General features: G+C 41.9%; 1 protein-coding gene and 1 pseudogene across 1 annotated transcript; one reads left to right on the top strand and one right to left on the bottom strand.

Annotated features, from left to right (window-relative positions):
• Nucleotides 1-879: 879 nt before the first annotated feature.
• LOC123936725 (cytochrome P450 4V2) lies at nt 880-24,620 on the bottom strand. Its single transcript, XM_045997249.1, has 11 exons — nt 24,367-24,620; nt 19,382-19,494; nt 16,852-16,937; nt 15,865-16,055; nt 15,406-15,475; nt 13,377-13,503; nt 11,046-11,228; nt 8,162-8,264; nt 3,990-4,124; nt 3,718-3,897; nt 880-2,095 (listed from the first exon to the last, which is right to left on the bottom strand). The coding sequence occupies exons 1-11, from the start codon at nt 24,578-24,580 to the stop codon at nt 1,923-1,925; spliced, it is 1,575 nt and encodes a 524-aa protein (XP_045853205.1). The 5' UTR covers nt 24,581-24,620; the 3' UTR covers nt 880-1,922.
• Nucleotides 4,132-7,485, top strand: LOC123936726 (annotated as a pseudogene).
• Nucleotides 24,621-24,641: the final 21 nt, after the last annotated feature.

Below are 24,641 nucleotides of genomic sequence, written 5' to 3' on the forward strand. Positions count from 1 at the left end.
ATAAAATTGAGAAGTAATATTAATTTCCAAGAATAAAACTTTGATTATCTATAGTCATCTGGGAATAAGATTTTCTGCCTATATCCACTTTCTAGATAATAAAGTTAAGCATACAATGGGAATCTTTCCCAATTGTATCATATACTTCCTTGACTTTTTCTCATCAATTTAGCAACTAGGTTGTCTGCACTAGGGATTGTCTACTTGGGATTGCAGCGTGGGTAGAACTTCTGACCCTGCCCTAAATGACTCAGCCTGAAGTGCTTGCAAATGGCTTTGGTTTTGTAATCACTTCCTCTGATATCAATTGAAGAATAGAAATTCCATCCTCTTAATTTTTTGCTTCTATCTGCTATTGCCTTGGGAGTATTGAAGAAAAAATCTTGTTTTTTTTTTTAAATTTTTTTTGACAGAGAGAGATCACAAGTAGGCAGAGAGGCAGGCAGAGAGAGAGAGGGGGAAGCAGGATCCCTGCTGAGCAGAGAGCCCGATGTGGGGATTCGATCCCAAGACCCTGAGATCATGACCTGGGCCGAAGGCAGCGGCTTAACCCACTGAGCCACCCGGGTGCCCCTCTTATTAAGTTTATTAAAAGTTGTTTTTTAAAGTCACTGAGGGAGTAGAGATACTAACTATGGAATTAAAATTCAGAGAATTTATGTCAGTTATCATATTGATAGTTGTGCTCTGGAGGACTGAATTTACTCAAAGTCTGACCTGGTTACTAAATATAGATGAATGGCTTCTCTTTTCCTTTAGTGATGGAAAAATTCTAGAAGAAATATTCAAAATCAGAGGCAGAAAACCTGTGTTCTTTTTTTTTTTTTTTAAAGATTTTATTTATTTATTTGACTGACAGAGATCACAAGCAGGCAGAAAGGCAGGCAGCGAGAGAGGGAAGCAGGCTCCCTGCAGAGCAAAGAGCCCGATGCGGGACTCGATCCCAGGACCCGAGCCGAAGGCAGAGACTTTAACCCACTGAGCCACCTAGGTGCCCTGAAAACCTGTATTCTAATGACAAACCTAGTTACAGACCTGAGTTCCATAAAGTAAAAGTAGACATAGTGAAGTCTATTGCATTGGGCCTGGTGAGATATAGAATACGGATCTCTGTTTCCAGCCCTATCGTCCACTAGTGGCATGGCTCTGGGTAGAAACTTGCCTTCTCATTGATCTCATTCCCTTCTTCTAATGAAAGGGAGTGCAACAAGATAAGCAATAAGGACCTTCCCGCCCCAAAAGCCATTATTTAACCTGGATGCAATGTGCAGGATTGGATATTACCAAGAGGAATCTTTCCCAACTGTATATGATACATACGGGTAGCTGTGATACTATGAAAAATGAAGTCATGGCTACAAGCACGTAGTCAAAAGGGAAGTAGGAACAGAATCTATGAATCAACTGAAAAATTATTTACTCTAGGTGATAGAATCCCAAAAGTGCTGTAATAATAATTCTTCTCATAATTGATGTCACTTAAATAATTTAAAAACTTAAGCTTCTTATGCCTAAGTACTTAATTACTCACCGTTTTCAAATTAAATGCATATGTATACGTGCATATATATGTTCCACAGTCAATAAGAATACCTTTAAAAAACTCTGGAACTTTAAATTATATCTTTTGGATCTGCCAATTGAAATTGAGTTGGTCGTGGATCCCTCTGCTGAGAAACTTGTCCTATGTTTATTTGGGTGCCATCATCAGTTAACTCTACTTTTGGGATCAAAACCAAGGATAAGATCTATGGTGGTGATGAAAATATAAAACTCTTTGGTGGACTTGACCGCAAGGCAAGCAGGACAAGAAAGAAAGAGGTCTAGGGACTAAGAGTATTGATCTCCAACCTAGAAATTGCAAATCCAGTTTCCTTCAAGAAAGACCTTTTACATGACAAAGGCACAGTCCAATTACACGGTTAGGATTCATTTGCATTTCTCCTCTTCAACTTGATCCAGATGCCATTAGTTGGACGAAGAATCAGCTCTCCTGCTAGACCAAGTTCTTCTCTTTTCTGGTTGGATTCTACCCAAAAATGCCTCAGGATGCAGGAAAGAATGCTCTTTTCTTCCATTATGGCGAATTTCTGACCTTCAAATTAATGTAAATAACATTACTTTAATTACACATTTATTTCAAATCTGAGAAATCATAGGTCCTATTAGAGGAAGCAAGCAATTTCATATTTTCACAGTAAGGACAATCAAAATCACTGGGGATGTTTATTAAAAAGGAAGATTCTTCTGGGGCGCCTGGGTGGCTCAGTGGGTTAAGTCTGTGCCTTCGGCTCAGGTCATGATCTCAGGTGCTGGGATCAAGCCCCACATGGGGCTCTCTGCTCAGCAGGGAGCCTACTTCCTCCTGTCTCTCTACCTGCCTCTCTGCCTACTTGTGATCTCTCTCTGTCAAATAAATAAATAAAATCTTAAAAAAAAAAAAAAAAGGAAGATTCTTCAGTTCCCTTCCCTGCTCCTACCCAGTGCATCCGAATAGGTTGGATGAGGTAGGTATCTGTATTTGAGCAATCTCCCAGATAAATTCTGGGGTCACTGAAGCATGAGAATCACTACTTTAGATGGCTTTCTTATTGGGCCTTTAATTTAATTTACTATAGAGTCACCATATATGCTTCAGATTCGTCATTTAAATCTGACCTCATTTTACTAACACCTGCGTTTACATGGATGATAAAATGCTAGAGATCCTAAAGAGAACCATAATACATAGTGATATGCATTATGTTGGTTAAGTAATTCAGCCGGCCATATGGTAAGCATTCTTTGTTTTCATCTTGCATGATGCAATTCTTAAAGCAACAACCACAGATATTAGGTTAAATACAGCTAATCATTACAAATAAATTTTCCACCATATAAAATACATTCTTCTTTGGTCCAAAATCGACATTTCAAAACTCTACCATGTAACTGATTGTGTTTATGTTATGGGCTGAACTGTGTTCCCCCCAAATTCCTTTGTTGAAGCCCTAACCCTGTACCTTGGAATGTGGCTGGTTTTGCAGATAGGGCTTTTACAGAGGTTAATTAACTTAAAATGAGGTCATATGGATGGATCTTAATCCAATCTGAATGGTGTTTTTATAAAAAGAAAAAATCAGAGTGCATGGGTGGCTCAGTTGGTTAAGCATCTGCCTTTAGCTCAGGTCATGATCCCAGGGTCCTGGAATCAAGTCCCGCATCAGATTCCCCTCTCACTGGGAATCTGCTTCTCCCTCTACCCTTCCCCCCTACTCATGATCTCTCTCTCTCACTCTATCTCAAATAAATAAAATCTTTTAAAAAATAAAATTAAAAAAAAAAAGACGAAATCAGGACACAATACACACAGGAAAGACCCTGGGGAGATACAGGGAGAAGACAACCGTCTACAAGCCAAACTTTAGAAAGGGCCCAGAAAAGACCCACCGTACTGACACCTCGATTTCAGACTTCCAGCTTCCACAATATGAGAAAATGATTATCTGTTGTTTAAGCCACCCAGTTGGTAATATTTTGTTATAGCAGGCCTAGCAAATTAATCTACCTTATGATAGTCTTTTGTGAGAACAATAACGTATAGCAAGGGGGAGGAGAAAAGAAACCAGTTTTTTAAAAGACTGTTGCCTATGAGACACTACATCTCAAAGAAATTACTGTGAGAAACGCACTACCATGTGGGCTGGAAAGGTGAAACCAATTCTGATGGATACAAACCTATACAGTTTCTGGGTCCCGCAGAGAAGGGCACGTATGCATACGGATGGCGTCCTTGTGAATTCTCAGGAAAGAACCTCTCAGGCTGGAACTCCTCAGGATTTGGGAAGTATCTTGGATCTCTATGCAGTGCATAGGGAACAATGATGACTTGAGAGCCTTTCACAATTTTGTAGCCCCCTGCCAAGAGGTAGGCAATATGCCATAAGAATGGAGTAAGACGGACATTTAAGAATCCATTCTACCTACTCTCCTGATCACAGAGTTCTTACCAACTTCACAATCTTCATTAAGATTACGAGCGAATAAAGGAACAGAAGGAAAAAGGCGAAGGCTTTCCTTAATGACACATTCCAGGTATTTGAGTTTCTTCAGGTCCTCTAAGGTGGCAGGACGATCAGACTTCCCTGGTTAAAGGAAACACATGAGATGACAATGAAGGAACTCTATGGGCTTGGGGAATGGGACATCCAAGAAGAATTAATCAAAGCACCAAATGTTAAATACTTACAGCCAAAGTAGGATTTCTATCATACATCATCAAAACAAAATGAGATGTGTTAAGTGAAAGAAAGAAAGACATGAAAGGTCATGTATTGTATGATTCTATTCATAGGAGGGGCTCAGAACAAGCAAATCTGTAGAGACTGAAAGTAAATTAGTGGTTGCCAAGGGCTGGAGGAAGAGGGAATGGGGTATGGCTGATTAACAGTACAGGGTTACCTTTCGGGGTACTGCAAATGTCCTGGAATTAGATGGAGTAATGGCTGCACAACATTGTGAATGCACTAAATCATACACTTTAAAATGGTTAGTTTTGAGTTCTCAGAGAATCCAGATATGCATCTTCTCTTGGGTCAGATTCTTGGACTCTCTCCCTAACATGGCCCCTCAAAGCCTTTTGTTCCTGGGTCAAACAAAGACAGGGAGATTGCCTCCTGCCTCCAGGCCAGAGGAGACATCAACCTCTCTGGGCTTGCCACAGGAAGAAGAGGAGCAAGGAGCAAATGAACACACTGATGAGGTACAAAATGAAATAGACGGACTTGAGGAAAAAGCCAGCGAAGGATTTTGAAGGGATAACAGAAATATAACAAACACCCCAATCGTGTTTCCAAAGGAGGATGGAATTGATCACCCGAATCCCAAATTCTGGGGTAATAGCATCTGTCAACCACTCACAAATCTGCTGTTACTTGGAGAGGAAGACAAAAAGGCACTGCATTATCTGACCGGAGTCGATGTGACTGAATTTGAAGATATTAAATCATTATAGAATAGGTGTTCATTTTGATAAAAACCCTTCCTTCAAAACTAAAGTTCTCTCCACAGAATTTCATCTGGATCAGAGTGTGATTCATCTTCAAAGCCTACTGAAGTCAGATGGAAATCGGAAAGGATTTGAAGAGATGCTCCAGTCAAATGCAAAATAAAGCCAGTGGGAAAGGGAGCATGGGAAACCAGAGAGCTTCTTTTTCTGGTTTACTGACCATCTGGATGCAGGCCCAGATGAGTTAGGAGAGGACATCCAAGATGGTATTTGGCCAAATCCATGACAGTACTTCTTGGTTCCCGACATGGATGATGAAGAACGGGATGGAGGAGAGGAATATACTCATGAAGACAGGAATGGGAATGAAGGAGAAGATGAGGAAGTGGGGGAGGGAGGAGATGGAGGAGATGAAAAACGGAAGACTGATGGAGTCCAATCTTCTTGTTTTAATTTTCTCCAGTCCCCTTGCGCTCAGTCATGCTATTCTTGAAATCTCTCTTCTCTCTCCTTTACACCCTGGGTCTCAACCTATTTTGGGGGGGCAATCTGAGCACAATACACTGGGAAGAGAAACTCTACCCTTTTTGATTCCAAATTTATTCTTATCCCTTTCTGTCTCAACCAAAACTTCATATAAACAACACTACTGTGCTCTCTGGGGGACAATAAAACAAAACAAACAAAACACCCCATCTGCTCCCTTAGCTTTGCTAGAAGATGGAGAGTGCTTGGTTCCCATGTGTTGGTGCATAGATTCTAGCTTTTCTCCTTTTCCTATTGGGCTCGGATATTACATCATGTCTTTATGTGAATATGGACAGTTAGCATTTACCAACATGTATATGTCTACTTTCTTGTGTTTTTATTTACTTCTTTTTAAATGGGTTTCTAGAAGATCAGAGAAGGGTGGGTTAGAGATGCTTGGGAAGGTGAAATGGGCATCTTTACAGCATAGTTTCTCCTTTGGCATGTTTAATTGTGATGTTTAATGGGCATCCTTGAAGTTTAGGATGACACTTTAGAAATAAAATCCTCTCCTCATGACTTGAGCCCTACCACTGGAGAGGAGACTCAGCGAGCCTATAAGACTTTATCTGGAATTGACATTCTCTAGTGCAATTTTGTTCCTGTTTATTTTTAAATTTTCGTTTTGTTTCACTGGGTGGGGGGGGGGGGATGGTCAGTTTTAAACACTAACAGTGTATACGTTGCTTTGTTATAAAACAACTAAACATACACAAATAAATGTTAATTTTATGCGTAACAAGAGGAATTAAAACTTGCAACTTAATACCCAAAGATTAGTTGCTCATGGAATTTTAGAGCTAATACTGGGGAGAGAAGAAAAACTGAGGCACCATCACAGAAAAAAAGGAGAAGCACCAGAATAAAGTGTCTAGAATAACGGCATTTTTATTATGTGATACCAAAAAGTATTTGTGAGACCAGCAACGAGCTAGACATTGTAGAGGATACAAAATGTGAACGTATCCACAAATAAGGTGTGAGTTTTTCAAAGACCAGATTAACGCACTGTAAGCAATATGAGAGAAATTAAAATCAATACAGAAAAAAATAAAGTGACTACAAAAGCAGAGCGAACAAGTTTAGATTGTCTCCGTTCGACAAAATAAAAGTCTTCCCTCTTGGCATAAAATTCCAGTTCTGACATCATATGAACACAAAACTACTTGTCCAACCTCATCTCTCAATATGTTCTACTATAGGTTCTAAATTCTAGCTGCCCCTCACTAGTCACTACTGTCTTCCAAATGTTTCCATTTCCGTGCCATTGTCCATCTGTTCTCCTCATTCTAGAATGCCTGACCTCTCCTCCTTTTACCTTTGTTTTTCCCTTCCTACTTCTTTTTTCTATGCACCTGTATCAGGTACCACTGTTTTGGTTGGCTGGACCAATCTTTTATTTCCTTCTCCCAGCTTTGGGAGCCACGTGATGTGTGATTAAACAAAGGATAAAATTGATGGCATGATGCATGGCCTCTTTGTGGTCGGCCAGCAATGGCCTCTGTATGTGTCAAGTACTAATCCCAGGACCTATAAATGTTCCCTTACTTAGGAAAAAGGTATCAGTGCATATCTGATTTAGTTAATGATCAAAAAATGGGGAGATTATCCTGGATTAATCAGGTGGGCTCTGAATGCCACCACAAATATCTTTATAAGAAAGAGGAAGATCTCTCTCTCTCTCTCTCTCTCTCTCTCACACACACACACACAGAAGAGCAGGTAGTGTAAAACATAGAGGCAGAGGTTTGATGGACCATAAACCAAGGAATGCTGCCAAGCACCAGAAGTGAGAAGGAACAGAGTGCCTGCTGGGCTTCCAGAAGAACAACCTGTCAGCACATCGATTTAGGCTCAGCAATACTGATTCTGGATCTCTGGAGTTCAGAACTGTGGAAGAATACATTTCTGTTGTTTAAGCCATCCCCACCCAGCCTATAGAATTTGTTATAGCAGCCCCAGGAAACCAATACACCCTTCATTACCCCTCTCCCTTTCCTCTTGTCTTGAAGACAAACACGAGACCTAGAACAACAATCAAGAAGACAAAAGCCACGATGGTGAAGAACAGAGAAAAAAAGAGCAAGACTAACAACATCCCTGTTGGCTTCTGCCTGGGACTCTTTACTTATACTCTTACACCTTGTATACCCAGCTGAACAAGCAGATTGCTGGATGTGTAACAGAAATGATGTCCACCAGTTTAACCCACCTTTCCTCTATTTGTGGCCAGATGCAATCCAATATGGAACAGCTTTCCTGGATGCCCTCTAATATCACCTGTTCCTTGCTGCTCCCAAAGAGCATCTTCTTCCTATCACTCAAGTGCAAAGTCAGGATTCCATGCACAACGGCTGGTTCATCTATTAAGCAGTGAGGTCCTCAGAGACAACAGCATTTATCTGTGCGTCCCCAGCACCCAGCCCAAAGCAGTCACATGCCAGGCAGTTACGAAATGCCTGTAAGTCAGCAGAAGAGGCCCTGCAAAGGAGACAGTACTGGAAGGGATCCCACAGGCGGGCTTTCCTGCTTATGATGGTGTCTTTACAACAGGCCCTACTGCACATCCTTGATGAGTGCTTTCAGTGGCATTTGTTTCAGGGGACTTGGGACTCACGGAGCAGCTAAGGATGGGGCCAAACCTACCAAACACTTCCTCCAGTTCACTGTCCACTTGTTTCTGGACTTCTGGGTAAGAACCCAATAGATACAAGGACCAGTTTATTGCCGCCGCTGTTGTATCATGGCCCTACAAATGTGAGAAGAAACATGGCTTAAAAAGCAGAGTTATATCAAGAAGATCAGGAAAGAAGACTCTGTTCTGAGTTGTCTCTGGATCTAACAGCTGCAATGTGACTCCAGAACATAACAAATTCATTCCACACAGCATCTCACCTTGGTGAGAAGCAAACAGATAAAATAATCCCTTCAAGGCGGAGGTTCATGCTTAGAGAGACATTTCTCTGCTACGTGGAGCTGTCTACCTGGTGAGAAGTGGTTCGCTGTGCTGATAAGGGGCATTCCCAGGAATGGGGCACACCAGGCAGTTTTGAAGAGGTAAAATTCCAGGGGTGCCTGGGTGGCTCAGTCAGTTAAACATCTGCCTTCAGCTCAGGTCGTGATCCTGGCGTCCTGGGATCAAGTCCCACATCAGGCTCCCAGCTCAGTGGGGAGTCAGCTTCTCCCTCTGCCCCCCCCTCCCAGCTTGTGCTCTCTTTCTCTCTCTCTGAAATAAATACAATCTTTAAAAAAAATAAAGGGGGGAAATGTGTGATTTTTATAAGCCAGCTTTGCCAGATCTGTACTTCTCTACTTTCCCCCACTTGCAAGGTAGGTTTTTACCTGTCCATGTGCACACGAGGCAGTATCGATGCAGTCTGAATATTCTCCATGCAAGAAATTGATCAATAGCTTCATTTAACATGTGCTGAGTTCCAGGCAAAACACTAAGTACTTTGCAGAAACCAACACAACTGTTCTTCACAAAAACATCATGAAATACTTGATACTGTTATTCACATTTTTGAGATCAAATACTGGAGGCCATAAGTCCTATTTCATTTTGTCTGCTACCCAGAGAAAGCAGGATGAAACGAAACAAAGCACAGAATTCACCGGAGTACACTGCTGGGCTAGGGCAGTGGCAAAAACCTTCCCATCCAGTGCCTGGCAGCCAGGCAATGGAAGGCCAGGCACTGAGAACCTGCAGCTCCCTTAGGGAGGAGGTCTCACTATTACAGTCTGGGGCATGTCTCCTTTTCCATGCAAAGAAGAAAAAAAAACTTAGGATTTCAAAGAATGTTAAAACTGGAAGAAAGACAGCATTCACTGGTCTGGTTGTTTTCATGGTGTGCAAGGTCACTGGCGGGAGACGGGTGTGTGTGTGCCATATACAGGTACATATGTGTAGGGATAGGTGCGTGGATGACTGTGTGTGTGTGTGTACACGTATGTGTAAGTGCATGCGTACGTACATATGTGTGCAATTAGGGTGGTGATGGGAGGAGGTCTCTCCCCTTCGACATCAAGTAACAGCCAATATCTGCTACATACTTCCTACATGCCAGGCACAGTTCTTGGGACATTTTAAAAAATTATTGGTCTAATCTACAAGCCCTGTGCTCTGACAATGAGGATGCTGACACCCAGAAAGGCTGGATGAGGGGCCCGAGGTCACAACTCTAGGACGACGGGTTATGGCTGGGACTTGGCCCCAGAGCCCACATGCTGAAACCCTCTCCACTTTTTGGATAAGTAGATGTCCATTTTTCTGTATAATATTTCTTTTCAATAAAGTGCTCTACTTGAAGAAGTTTGAAATCACTGCTCTATCCCATCTCTCTATTTTATGCAGAAAAGCTGGGACAGAGATCGGGGATGACTGAAACCATCTCACAGGGCCAGTATGAACCAGAAGAAGCCAAGTCGACAGAAGCGTAATGCTACCTGCTTACTGCTCCAGGGCGCTGACTGTCCTCCCTCAGGAAAAACAGACAGACCGACAGACAAGTGCTAGCACCACATCCCGACGGCTGCAGGCAGAGCAGTGAACACACCATTGAGCTATGCTGAGGCATCGAAAACTACTGATGCCTTCTGCTTTCCTCCACTTCCAAAATATTACCACGTGGTGCTTAAAAAATATTTCCTTATTTGGCAAGCCACATATTGAGACTCACTCCTTGTAATATTTAATATAGTTAGAATTATCTCTGTAAAAAGTGCATCTTTTGGGCACCTGGGTGGCTCAGTGGGTTAAAGCCTCTGCCTTCGGCTCAGGTCATGATCTCAGGGTCCTGGGATCGAGCCCCACATCGGGCTCTCTGCTCAGCTGGGAGCCTGCTTCCTCCTCTCTCTCTCTACCTACTTGTAATTTCTGTCTTTCAAATAAATAAATAAAATCTTTAAAAAAAAAAGAAGCTAGTGAAGAAACAGACTCACGGGTTTTAGAGATGAAAAGGAAGCGTGAAGCGATATAGAGAATGGATAGTAATTTCTGGCTGCTCTTCTGCTCAGGAAAGTCTGATAGACCTTAGATTTTCTTGAGGGAAAAAAAATGTATCTACTCTGTAACCACCATGAATCAAAGATTTTCCGAACAAGGAAGTTGATCTGATACTTAATTATAAATTTAATTATACTGATACTTAATTATAAAATTAAATTTTATAATCTTTAATGCTAATCTAACGACTCTTCCTTAATTATATGAAGCTACTTTAAAATTCCATTAGGGGCACCTAAGTGGCACAGTCCATTAAACATCTGACTCTTGGCTTGGGCTCGGGTCAGGACCTCAGTGTCATGGGATCGGGACCCACATAGGCTCCATGCTCAGTGTGGAGTCTACTAGGATTCTCTCTCTCCCTCTGCCCCTCCACCCCCTCTAAAATAAATCTTAAAAAAATAATAAATCTTTGAAATAAATACATAAAATTTCATTAAACTTCTAAAAACAATGTTAAAGATTCTCCAAAAAACCTGAAATTTATTTAAAGGTATCGGAAAATAACATGATGATATAAAATACCTCAAACATGAAAGTGTCAACTTCTTCTCGAATATCTTCATGACTTAGCTTGTTCCCTTCATCATCAGTCACATTTAAAAGTAAGTCGAGGAAAGCCCTGCGTTTATTTTTGGAAGATGAAGAGTCCGTGTCGGCACTTCTGTGTTCGTCTCTCTTCATTTCACCGGTCCGCTCAGTGATGACCTATGATTTAAACAATCACATGCTTTTGTTTGGAATTTATTATAACCTAACCATACGCTTTCCTATGGAAATACACTAGCTTCTTTCACTTATTTTTTTCTAAGCCTTTCCTATCCTTGCTATCGCAGTAATAACTTAGGCTCTTGTAAAAATATAGTCAAGCTTCCTCTTCAATTTTAGAGCATTATTTGATAAGACTTCTAAAGATGAATTTAATGTCAGGCAACTTTGGAATTTTCGAGGGCTCTTTTTATAGTCTTTCTAATGGGGTACAGCCTAACCGTCTCCAGAGGTCTGAATGAGCCACGGAGATAAAAGTATAGGTGTGGAGAGAACACAGTTCTTGTATAGTAGATTCGGGACCCATCATTATAATTACATGTTGTACTGGAAAAAAGAAATAGCAAGTTGATGGTCAGTTCACCTGTTTGCTTGTAGTTCCTTCTGGCGAGACTACTCCTTCCTCCGCATGGCTGGCTCCCTCCTTTCTTTCAAGTCTCTGCGCATCATCACACTGTCAGAAAGACCTTCCCTGATCCCTGCGACACTAGTCCCTAGCACTGTCTTCCCAAGCCTGCTTTATTTTTTTCCCATTTCCCTGGCCATCTGGCATGATGTTACACTTTGTATTTGGTGTCTTTCTCTTCTAATTCAAATGTACGACCCACATGGAAGCAAGTTTGTCTTTGTTTACTGATGTATTTCTAAACTCTAGAACACGGCCTGGCATTTTGAGAACGCTCGTTATTTGCTGAGTGAATGGAAGCATGAAAGCCACCAACTCAACGTTTTTTTCTCCTATCAGGCAATTGACTAAACCAAGTGGTTTGAATGAATAGACCCCAAGTTCTTTGAGGGCAAGATGTCCTGATGGAACCCCTGGTGCTTCAGATTCAGTATGCGATTTTCAATATTTATTAACTGAATAATACTGTTCATCTGGTTTGGAATCCATTAATTATTGATACTGATATTCATGCATGAAATTTGAGGAAAAATTCAATTGTATCCATAAAAGACAAACTATTGGCCAGTCTCCAAAGCCAGGACTCGTCTTTAATGCAGACTGATATCCTATATCGGAACACAACATCACTATTCTCTTTGTTAGCTTTGAATTAGAAATAAAATGGTAATATCCAGTTAATTTTTATCTTTTCTGAGTTGAAATACTACCAAAAGGCCCTTTGCTTTTGAAAACTGTCTATTCCAGACATTTTCCCAGAAGACCCTTATAATCCTCATCTCTTTATTCTCGTAATACAGCGCCCTATTAATAACTATTCACAGTTCATACTGCATTTTGTCATTTTTTTAAAAAAAGATTTTATTTAGTTATTTGACAGAGAGAGAGATCACAAGTAGGGAGAGAGGCAGGCAGAGAGAGAGGGGGATGCAGACTCCCCACTGAGCAGAGAGCTCGATGCGGGGCTCGATCCCAGGACCCTGGTATCATGACCTGGGCCGAAGGCAGAGGCTTCACCCACTGAACCACCCAGGCGCCTGCATTTTGTCATTTTTTAATAGATAACCTCTGTTTCTAAACAGAACTTTTTAGGAGAGGGAACATACAGGTCCTACTCATTACTATATTTCTTTTTTTTTATCTTTTTTTTTAGGATTTTATTTATTTATTCGACAGACAGAGATCACAAGTAGGCAGAGAGGCAGGCAGAGAGAGAGGAAGGGAAGCAGGCTCTCCGCTGAGCAGAGAGCCCGATGTGGGGCTCAATCCCAGGACCCTGGGATCATGACCTGAGCTGAAGGCAGAGGCTTTAATCCACTGAGCCACCCAGGAGCCCCTCATTACTATATTTCTAACACTAGGTAAAGCATTTGGCACTTAGCAAGTGTTTAATTAATATTTACTAAATACAGAATTGAAATGTAATCATGTTGCCTACTTTTTTCTATTATTCCATTCAAGTTTTATAAGGCACAGGCTCCATGGTCCTGCACTGGTTATATTCACAAAACACAAAGATCATGGATTTTTAAAAAGTTCTAGAAATGGACAGTGGTGATGGCTGCACAGCACTGTGAATGTATTTACTCCCACCAAACGGGACCTTTCAAGCTTCAATGGCAAATTTTTATATTATGTATCTTTCACCACGACAAAAAAAAAAAAAAAAATAGAGGACTTACATTATTGGTAAAATTATGGAGGATCTCTAGGCTCCTTTTGTGTTCCCGCCCTTCTTTACACATGAGAAACAGAAAGTCAAGCCAGAGCCAGGGCATCTTCATTCTTCGATGTATCGAATCACTCATTCTATAAACAGGATAAAAAGACATCAGCTGATACATGAAAAACGTGTATTTCTTTAGCATCTCTTTGGTGCCTGCTCTCAACAAGAGTAGCATATGGAAATGAAGATGATTTGTCTTAGAGGCTACTAAGATCTTAGAGGCTACTAAGAGCTCCGTGCTTCACACTTAACATGAAGGCATGGGCTTTTTCATGCCCAGGGAAGCTTAAAATTTTAATGGTTTCCTTAGTGGAGGGAAGAATTCCTTACAGAACATCCTTACTAGATGGCCATCTGATGTCTGCTTTTGTTTCTTCAGAAAGAGTTCTTGACCTCCCAAGGCTGCTGTGGCTCTTGGATCGCACACTGGGATGAAATCTGCCTCTTTTTAATATCCTCTCATTAGCTTGATCATTCCTCTGGAGTGAGAGGACACAAGTGGTTGCCCTCTTCCAGAGAGAAGTGCTCACCAAGCACTCAGGTCACACAGCTGTCCCGAGGACCTCCCTCGTCATTTCCAGTGATAAAGAAGCAAGACCTCAACAGGTTCCCCTCCTTTGGGATGGACTTAGACACCTGTTCTTCAGAGAGGTGTTTCCTGAGAGTCATCCGTCAGACATATCCCTGTTCTCCTTTCCTTTCCTTTTCTTTTTTTTCTTTTTTCTTTCCTTTTCCTTTTCTTTTCATCTCTTCTTTCTTTCCTTCCTTCCTTCCTTCCTTCTTCCTTCCTTTCTTGAGAGAGAAACAGAGAGAGAGAAAGCTCGAGCAGAGAGCAGAGGGAGAGAAAGAATCCGAAGCAGGCTCCATACTCAGTGCAGAGCCCACGAGGGGCTTGATCTCACAACGCTGAGATCGTGACCTGAGCCAAAACCAAGAGTTGGACACTTAATGGACTGAGCCATCCAGGGGTCCCCACCCCCTATTTTTCCTTTCTCATGTCAACTCGATCTTTTCTTTCTAAGCAATTATTAGACTTTATGCTGGCACCCGTTACAGTGTGTGTCTCCCCGCTATTCTCCCTGTTTGTGTGCTGTGATAAAACTAGTCAGCACCTAGGGCCATTATGGCGGGTGACAGATGCTCAGTAAGTATTTATGAAAATAAAGTGAAATGAGCAGTGAACTTAAAGATAGGAAACATCAAATCAAATCCTGGCCCTGACTCTTACTCGTTGAATACCTCCAAGCCAGTTTTAAAGCAAAACTGATTATTTCAATTAAAAAATAATACGTGGGGCGCCTGGGTGGCTCAGTGGGTTAAAGCCTCTGCCTTCGGCTCAGGTCATGATCCCAGAGTCCTGGGATCGAGCCCCACATCGGGCTCTCTGCTCCGCGGAGAGCCTGCTTCCTCCTCTCTCTTTCTGCCTGCCTCTCTGCCTAATTGTGATCTCTGTCTGTCAAATAAATAAATAAAATCTTTAAAAAAAAATACATGCTCAGAGCAGAAAATATGGGAAAGGAGAATGAACAAAGGAACAACAAAAAAAACCCCAAAACATTGTAAGAAAGAGAAGCACACACACAAAACAATAATGACTGCAGATAATATTTTGGTATAGTATCTTCTAGGTTTTTCTTTCTATAAATATTTTTTATACCTACTGGTAATCCTACTAAAAAATTGTTTTTATCTTTCTCACTTACATCATAATGTAATTTTTCAATATATTATAAAATCATTTTAAATTATGGCATAATCTGGGTGTGTCATCATTTACAAAACCATTTCTCTCCTGGCCATATACGTGCTTAAATGACTAGTCCAATTTTAGTATCAAGTTTTATTTTGAAACAATGAAAAGATTAATAATTAATTAATAATTAATAATTATGAATAATTGCAGAAATTATTAACACTAATTTTTAAAAAATGTTTAAGCCCTAATCAGTACCCATTTTAAAGATAATTAAAAGGACTTCATTTACCTATAAACTGCTCGGACATACTCGGAATCATCATTACTTTGAGCACCAATACTCTTCCCCATAGCTGTTTCTGCAAAACAGGGGCAAGAAGCAACCGTTCAGTTCGAGCACATATCCTCTATTTTCCAAGGGCAAACACTTAAAAAAAAAGTCATAAGTCCTGTTCTGTTCTCATAGATTTTAAAATTGTTCTCTACCCCTTTTGCTTCTTGTATCTTCTCCTACTCCCTGTTCCTGCTCCTTCTTCCCTCTGCCCTTCTAGGCATGTTGGCTCTGTGACTGTCCTGCTCAGAGCCCTCACAGTGGCTGCTGCTTCTCAGGGGCCTGAGCCACAGGACCCCCTGAAAAATCCAGTATCCTTTCCGATGCCCTCATTCACCTTCCCACTGCTGTGTTAATTTCCGTTTGGGCCATTCTATCTCTACACCATAACTTTAGAAACAAATCAGTGAGACTTACCACAAATTATATCTAAGGCACAGAGGGTGATGTAAAAAAAGCAGTTAAATGCTCCTTGGTTAACATGCTTTTCAAGCTTATGGACCAATATATTTGCTTGTTCATTCATGACATCTAAGAAATCTTCCAGAATTGTAAAATGGAAAGTGGGTGTTAACATTTTTCTCCTAGATCGCCATTTGTTTCCAGTACTAGAAACACAATACACGGTCACGAACAAGAGAGGCAACATTGGAAACAAAGTATAAATTTAGCCAAGTCAACAAAACTCTCCTGAAAGAGATTAATCTATACATTGTCAAATGTTTTGGTCAGAAAGACAAAGATTCATAGATAACTACTGAATGTGCATCGTTTAGATATTATTCTATATTACTAATATTTAAAGGGGCACTCATAAGAATTGAAAAATTTAAGAATTTTTCTAAATTTCCAAGTTCCAGGTTTCTAAAAATTAGAATTTTTTTGTCCTCCCCTCTATTAAAAACCTCAGTCCTCCGATGATCCCTGTGGTCCGTGATTCTACTTTGATCTCTCCTATTTTCAAATTTTCCACAGACCCCACAAAGGTTTTTGCCTTTCCCTTGGCAGGCCTTCTCTCAGAGGATGGAGCCTGATGTCTGGACACGGTTCCCGGATGGAGATTTTGTGCTCCATAGTCTTCTCTGGGGCTGACTGATTTTTTTCACTGTATTTTCAAGATCTGCCTGCCCTGAACTCTCCGTCCCTTTCCTTTTCGTACACCAGCACCTGACTCTTCTTGAAACACTGGTCATCGTCATTATTGAGTCCCATGGATGGAGATTACCACACATGGACTCCTGTCAGAGCCCACTGTTCTCCACAACTTTCCTTCCAGTTCCCATACTTCCTGGTAGCACAGTCTTGCAGACAGGAGAACTACTTTGTGTCAATTCCTGATGTAACAAATTACCTATTGGAGTAACTGTTTCTGTGAGACAGCTTTACAGATCTACAATGACATACCTTGTAAGAAGTCCTAGGCCAAGCCATGGTTCCAGAAACTTGTACATATAAGATTTATCAATTTGCTTTGAACTAGTTAAAATTACCTTTGGAAAGAGAAAAAAAAATTGAGAGATATATAGACATCGAAACAATTTCAACTCAAAGTTGAATTCTACCTGGCTAGAACATTACTTTTTTTTTTTTTAAGATTTTATTTATTTATTTGACAGACAGAAATCACAAGTAGGCACGGGGTGGGCGGGGGGAGGCAGACTTCCCACTGAGCAGAGAGCCCAATGCGGGGTTTGATCCCAGGACCCTGAGATCATGACCTGAGCTGAAGGCAGAGGGCCACCCAGGCACCCTAGAACACTACTTTTTAAAGGTACATCTCATAGGGGCGGCTGGGTGGCTTGGTTGTTAAGCATCTGCCTTCGGCTCAGGTCATGATCCCAGAGTCCTGGGATAGAGCCCCGTATCGGGCTCCCTGCTCCACAGGAAGCCTGCTTCTCCCTCTCCTTCTGCTGCTCCCCTGTTTGTGTTCCCTGTCTCGCTGGTCTCTGTCAGATAAAAAATAAAGGAACATCTCATAGCTATTATTTCTCTGTGATTCATTTTTATTCCTGTGCTTTAAAGGAAGTCAAGTTGAGTTTTGAACATGTAACTGTCATTCAGTCTTGGGACGAAATGGAGTTGAGAAAAAGGAAAATGTCCAAGATAATGCTCTGGTTACTATAATGAACTAGGAACAAAGTGGAGTCATTTATAGAGCGTGGGAGGATAGGAGAGAGAAGATAAATGAATCCAAAGATGATCACGTCCAAGGAGATAAAAATCAGAAGTTCACTTCTGGGCATGATGACTTGGAGACATTCGAGTTGCTATGGTCTGAAATAGGAATGATGCTCAGGATAAGGACTTGACCTAGAGGTACACATTTGAGTATCTCCAGCAAGTGAGTAACACTGAAACCCATGAATGTGATCGGATCACCTGGAATCCAGGTGAAGTAGAAGGGACGAGCCTTTAGGTCTGAGCACAAAATCCTCGCCAGGCTCCTAACTCCAGTCACACACTCTAGATCTCTCACATACATACCAAACCTGCTCACACCAAGTCCGCTGTGGCTGAAATCCTACACCCGTCTCCTCACTACCTGTTCTGAACCAGGCTGGTACAGTGTGGTACAAGAGAAATCCAACATTTTCACCGTAGTAACTAAGAAAGACATATCCCAGGATTAATGCCTAGGAAGTTATATTTAACTGTGTTTCGAGAAGCTCTGTTTATATCATTCTTACTCTCTGACCCCAATGCTTTTCTCATCAAACCACAAGAAAATCTCCCGGGTATCATAATGATAAGTAAAAGGTATACAATCGTTTTGAGCAGTTATTTCAATAGCATGGACTAATGATATCTGCCCTATCAGTATCACAGGCACATTCTTTTTTTTTTTTTTTTTAAAGATTTAAAAAAAAATTTATTTGTTAGAGAGAGAGAGAGCACAGGCAAACAGAGTGGCAGGGAGAGGCAGAGGGAGAAGCAGGCTCCCCACCGAGCAAGGAGCCCAATGTGGGACTCGATCCCAGGATGCTGGGATCATGACCCAAGCCAAAGGCAGCCGCTTAACCAACTGAGCCACCCAGGTGTCCCAGGCACATTCTTTTTTAAGAAAATTAATGTGGAAGAGTAAACTTATAATGGATTGGAAACTCTAATCTCTTGAGAAAAACACTCATATTTTATTAGTCTTATATTTTTGAACTCTTGAAACAGAGCCTGACAGATAACATGTCCTCTTGCCTTCTGGAATAACCTACTTGTAGTTCTATAAAACTATATCCTTATGGGGTACCTGGTTGGCTCAGTTGGTTGGGCAGCTGCCTTTGGCTCAGGTCATGATCCTGGAGTCCTGGGATCGAGTCCCACATCAGGCTCCCTGGTCAGCAGGGAGTCTGCTTCTCCCGCTGACCTCTCTCCTCTCATACTCTCTCTCTCTCATCCTTTCTCTCAAATAAATAAATAAAATCTTAAACAAAACAAAAACTATACCCTTATGCAGACTTTCAAAAAAAAATTAATAATAGGGGCACCTGGGTGGCTCAGTGGGTTAAAGCCTCTGCTTTCGGCTCAGGTCATGATCCCAGGGTCCTGGGATCGAGCCCCACATCTGCCTCTCTGCTCAGCGGGGAGCCTGCTTCCCTTCCTCTCTCTCTGGCTGCCTTTCTGCCTACCTGTGATCTCCGTCTTTCAAATAAATAAATAAAAATATTTAAAAAAAATAATAATAAAGAAGACCAAATATCTTGGACCTGATAACAAATGTGTCCAGAGGCTTCTTTGTCCAGAGGTTGCCACCCTCCCCAGGATTTAGACAACATCTGGAAAGCATTAAATGGCACCTACAGAGCCGAAATATGTAATGAGCTGCTCAGTATGCTGAATTCCATTAAATATAAGAACATTGCTGCCATATTTATTCTGATGAGACTCTCACACAGTCGGACGTGAAGGGGAACAGAGGTCAGACTGACCACACACTCACCTCCACATTTTCTGCTTTATAAACGGCCACTATTGGCATGATCCCAAGCCAGAGTTTCAGTAGTGGCTGGTGTTGGTGTTTTTCGGTATAATAAATGAGCTGCTGAAAAAATTCTGGGAGAAAATATTTAATTTTCAATGAGTTTCTTCTGTCTTTGGGTTTGGGTTTTGTTGTTGTTGTTGTTGTTAATCTGTTTACTTTAGGCAAGTCACTTAATATTTCCCACATCTCTCACATCTTCAAGGTAAACCACACAGTTTCTATTAAGTGATGTAATAATTGCATGGTGAAGGTAATTTAATTATAACACCCAAGAAACGTGCACCTCCAAAGGACCCAATCCCTACTCTGAAGGAGCTTCTAAGCATGGGAGATGCTGACTTCTGTAGCACCAGAGAAAATGAAATGGTTGCTAAAATCGAAGTTTTAATCTGAGGAGTTACTGATTCTCATTGGGAGGAAGGGAAAAATTTCATGATGGAGATGGCATTTGAGCATTAAAAAATGAGTTGTATTTTTATAGGCAGAAAAGGGGGAAGTAGGGGTTGAGGCAGAATGTAAGCCAAGCAGCAGAAACAGCAGAGCAGAAGTGCAGAGGTCTGGAAATTCCCCGAAGGTGCAGCCAAAGCTAACATGGGGTGATGCCATTGGAAGAGGAGACTAGAGCATTGGAGGCTTTGATTTTCTTGTATATGCTCTGAGGAGTAACTGGAAGTTTCTGATGAGGACTAGCATGACTGGAGTCATAATTTAGGGCAGTAACACTAATGTAGTAAGATCTGAGAATCACCTCGGGCCACTGGAAGCCTCTGGGGGTGGGGAAAAGGCTGGGATTCAATGCTGCCAGGGTTAGGGGCATTGGCTGTGCCGTACAGTGGGTCTTGCATTAGGTGTGGGGAAATGGTGATCGTCAATCCCAACTAGCATCAAAGAAGTGTGGAAAACCTGGGAGTCAACACTTTTCCATGTTGCAATCCATGAGGCCCTTGTCTGGGGGAATGCAGTATGGCCTTACAAGAGATCAAGCCATGACAAAATTCTCTGTGAGTGTTTTCTGAATGTCATCTGGGTAGAAACAAACGACAGTAGCCAGGGACTAAAGAATTAAGTTACAGGGTCCAGACCTCAGAGAAAAGACATGACAAAGGTTAGACATGCTTTCGGAACACGAATCAAACAAGATGAGGTTAAGGGAGGATTTGAGTCCTAGCTGGGGAACTGATCACATGTCAGGAAATGGGGCAGAAACCTTTTTACACTGCTGGGAAAATCTAGGTAGGGAGGAGTGGGGGCGGGGCAGGCTAATTGGTAGGCATATGGGGATTATGGGCTTCTTTTGGGCCAAGGGAATGTCTGATTGACAATAGCAAGGCTAATTCCAACCCCACTGTGAGGCTACGAATAGGGTCCTTAAGATTTTTTTTTTTTAAAGATTTTATTTATTTATTTGACAGAGAGAGATACAAGTAGGCAGAGAGGCAGGCAGAGAGAGTGAGAGGGAAGCAGGCTCCCTGCCGAGCAGAGAGCCCGATGCGGGACTCGATCCCAGGACCCTGAGATCATGACCCGAGCCGAAGGCAGCGGCTTAAACCACTGAGCCACCCAGGCGCCCGGGTCCTTAAGATTTTGACAGAGCTATTTGACATGGGAATTTGGACACCAAGGACAAATGGACAAACGAACCATTCAACTTTCGGTTCTTTTTCAATGCCAATAAATGTGCGCATGCTCAGCCCATCTTTGCTCTTTATTCACCTGTAAGCTTCATCCATTCCCAGGCTTCAGGGCAAGCTGCGCAAAATGCAGTGGGAGAGGAGCTAAGGCTCACAGATGCCCGTTGTGTTGATGATAATTAAACACTAATGATTTTTTTTAAGTGTTTGCAGATTTCCTCACATAAAACTTAGTGATAGTTATCCCCAAATAGCTAAAATCCATTAAGTCGTGTTCATTTACTGCAGCAAGTTATTACATGTCGGACCTAGTGTTAGGATTTTTAGATGCATTGTTTTTTCTGCCTCGCCATAGTTAGAGGAAAGGCACTATTATTACTGTCCCTATGGGGGAAATTACGCACCGCTAAGTAACTTGCCCAATATCACAGAGCTGGTAAATTATAGAATCTGGCTTTGTACTTAAGGCAGTAAGACCATACAAGGTGCCATCTTAACCATTGCACCACATTGCTTGAAAATATCTCCTGGTCCAAACAGTTGTCAAAATTTCTGTGAAAAGAGCTGGGTCAAATCAACAGTGTCAAAAGACCATGCGTGGTGATACTAACTGCCTGCCTTGGCCTGATCTGACAGAGGAGACAGGGAAGTGTGAGCCTGTGGTTTGAAGGTATTGGATCCAATATCAGGGAACAGTTGGGAGAGGCAGGTGTTGACGTAATGAAGTACAGAGCAAGAGTTTGGTTTGCAAGACCAATGAAAAGCCAACTGCAGAACTCCCGGTGAGATTACTGAGGCCGGCCAGAACTGTGGCCACAGATCCAAAGCACAGCCTCCTGCCCAAGAGACAAGGTCACTGAGAACAGGGAATATATCTTCGAATGATCTGACATCAACCACTTTGTTTAGCTCAATGTTGGGGACAAGGAGGGGCTCCAAGTTTGATTGACACTTAAGGAACGTACTCTAAACAACTGCTAGACAGTGATCTAGAAACAGCATGCATTGAATTTAATCCTTAAAATAACTCTGTCATAGTTACTTTTACAAGTAAAGAATAAAAAGAATAAACAAACAAACAAAACCCAAAACCTTCTAACTTAGCTTTAATATTTGCTTTATATATTTTGGTGCTTGTTGGATATATATATATATATATACTCTATCTTCTTGTTGGATTGACCCCTCTGTCATTATGGAATACCCTCTTGGTCTTTCATTACAGTCTTTGTTTTAAAGTCTATTTTGTCTGGCATAAGTATAGCGTTCCAGCTTTCTCTTGGGTTTCCATTTGCATGAAACATCTTTTTCTATCCCTTCACATTCAGTCTGTGTGTGTCCTTATGTCTAAAGTGAGTCTCTTACATGGAGCATATAGGTGGGTCTTGTTTTTCTATCCATTCAGCCACATCATGTCTTTTGATTGGAGAATTCAGTCCATTTGTGTTTAAAGTAATTATTGATAGGGGCGTCTGGATGGCTCAGTGGATTAAGCCGGTGCCTTCGGCTCATGTCATGATCTCAGGGTCCTGGGATCGAGCCCCACCTCAGGCTCTCTGCTCAGCAGGGAGACTGGTTCCCCCTCTCTCTCTGCCTGCCTCTCTGTCTACTTGTGATCTCTCTCTGTCAAATAAATAAATAAAATCTTTTAAAAAAAGTAATTATTGATATTGCCATTTTGTTCAGTGTTTTCTGGCTATTGTTGTATTTCTTCTCTGTTCCTTTTTCTTCTCTTGCTTCCTTCCTTTTCGAGAGTTTGAAACAACTTCTCAAATTTAAACAACTTGGTAGCAAAGTTGGAAACTGAGCAGAGCTTTGTCTGATGCCAAAATCCAGTGCTTGCTGGATTAAAAAGTCCCTTTGTAAAAGCCAGTATATTGTCATTCTCTTCACTCATAAAGTAACTCCAAGGAGAATTACCTTAAATATTCTAATCAACTAACTCATCATGTATTTTGAAACACGTCTCATTCACTGGAGACTTCCATTCTTAGAAAAATTTCCCAAAAGAATATGATGAGATTTTTAAAGCATGTTATTTCTTATTGGGGGTGGGAAGTTAGTATTTCTACACAATTATTTTTTCATGCTATAAAGCCTCGGGGTAGAAGGAGAGATTAGCTCTGCTTTTAGTATTAACCAAGACAATTTTTACAAACATGGTTTTCACATATCTAAACACATTATTCAATCTCTTGCAACATTAGTCACATTGATGTTTAGGTGGTGAAAAGTTAACTTGGATTTCTTCTGCCTGGAAACATTTTCAATATTTTGATAAACACTCCTCCACGAGGCCTTACTTATTTCTGTGAAGTTGAAATGACAACATTTTGGGGGTGGGTGTGGGACAGAGCTGGAAAAGAATCCTTCAAGATCTGGAGTTAATGTTCACCTTGTAAAACTGTTACTTACAATTAATCTGAGGTGAAACTTGGTTGTGGTCCTAGGCTTATTTTGGAACACTTCATTTCAGGAAAAAATTTTCAATCCCAACTTACACAGCCATTAAAATGAAGTGAAGTGCTAAGATCTAATTCACTGTCCCCCACGGGAAACTGTAAATACCAAGTACTTTTTGGAAGCTTTCTAACTTAAAGTGTGTTTTTATTTTTATTTTTCTCATCAACAAAGCATAAATCAATCTCTTCAAAAAGCTATCGGTAGAAAACCCAGACGACCCTGCCCTCACAGTTTACTGTTATTATGTAACCTCCTTAAAATAACTAAAATAAGAAGGTCAAGAAAGAAAAATTTGTGGTCAAGTCTCGTGATGTGGGGAGGGAGGAAAGTCTCCAAACAGTCTCTAGTCCCTGATTTTGCGAAGGGCGGTGGGTGGGTGGGGGATGAGGGTACGGTTTGGAGGTACTCGCAGCAGTCCCAGGGAAGTTTCTGCCCTTAAGGCTTTAACAGCCCAGAGCCAAGACCTGCAGTGTTTTGAGATAGGAGTGGTTAGGAGTGGAAAACAAGAGAAAGCGCAGGAGGACAGGGTTTTGTTTTGTTTTGTTTTAGAAATACTGCGTTCTAGCCTGTACATAAAGGGAGCCCAAACAATTTTATCAGGTGTCACAGGGCAAAATGGATAGAACTGGGAATCCCCTCTCCAACGGTGACAGACTCTTCTTTCCCCTAACAAGCCAACCCCTCCAGGAGAGGTGGTCTCGGCTGCCGAGAAGGCGGGCGCGCGGGGAGCAGGCGCGGGGGCCTCTGCGGAGCTCTTGCGCCCTGGGGCTTCCTGCTAGTGGGCCCCGCAGGCAAGGAGCCCCACGGCCGCCGGGTGTGGGTGCGTCCGGCCTGGGCGTGGTCCCTTACCTCTCCCGTTCGACTTCACCATCAGCGAGTGTCCCACCAACGGAAAGGCGCCGGGTAACGTGGGGAGGGGCCTCATCTGCTGCCATTTCCGCGCGTAGCTCGTCAGCATCTGCAGAAGGTTCAGGATTAGGGTGGCGCCCGCCACCGAGAAGGCGCCCAGAGCGCCCCATACTAGCAGCTTCTGCCCCCAGTGCACCAGCCACAGCGCCAGCATCGTGCCCCCGTCCGCTCTGCAGCGGGACAGAGATTGCCTAGAGGGCAGGGGCGGGGCGTTG

This window comes from Meles meles, chromosome 2, assembly GCF_922984935.1.
Source record: "Meles meles chromosome 2, mMelMel3.1 paternal haplotype, whole genome shotgun sequence".
Lineage (NCBI taxonomy): Eukaryota > Metazoa > Chordata > Mammalia > Carnivora > Mustelidae > Meles > Meles meles.

Coding starts and splice junctions, on each gene's coding strand:
- LOC123936725 (XM_045997249.1), bottom strand. CDS start 24,580: ATGCTGGCGCTGTGGCTGGTGCACTGGGGGCAGAAGCTGCTAGTATGG. Junction 13,504..15,405: donor TATGTCCGAGCAGTTTATAG/GTAAATGAAGTC, acceptor TCCTGTTTATAG/AATGAGTGATTCGATACATC. Junction 2,096..3,717: donor GGGACCCAGAAACTGTATAG/GTTTGTATCCAT, acceptor ATTAATTTGAAG/GTCAGAAATTCGCCATAATG.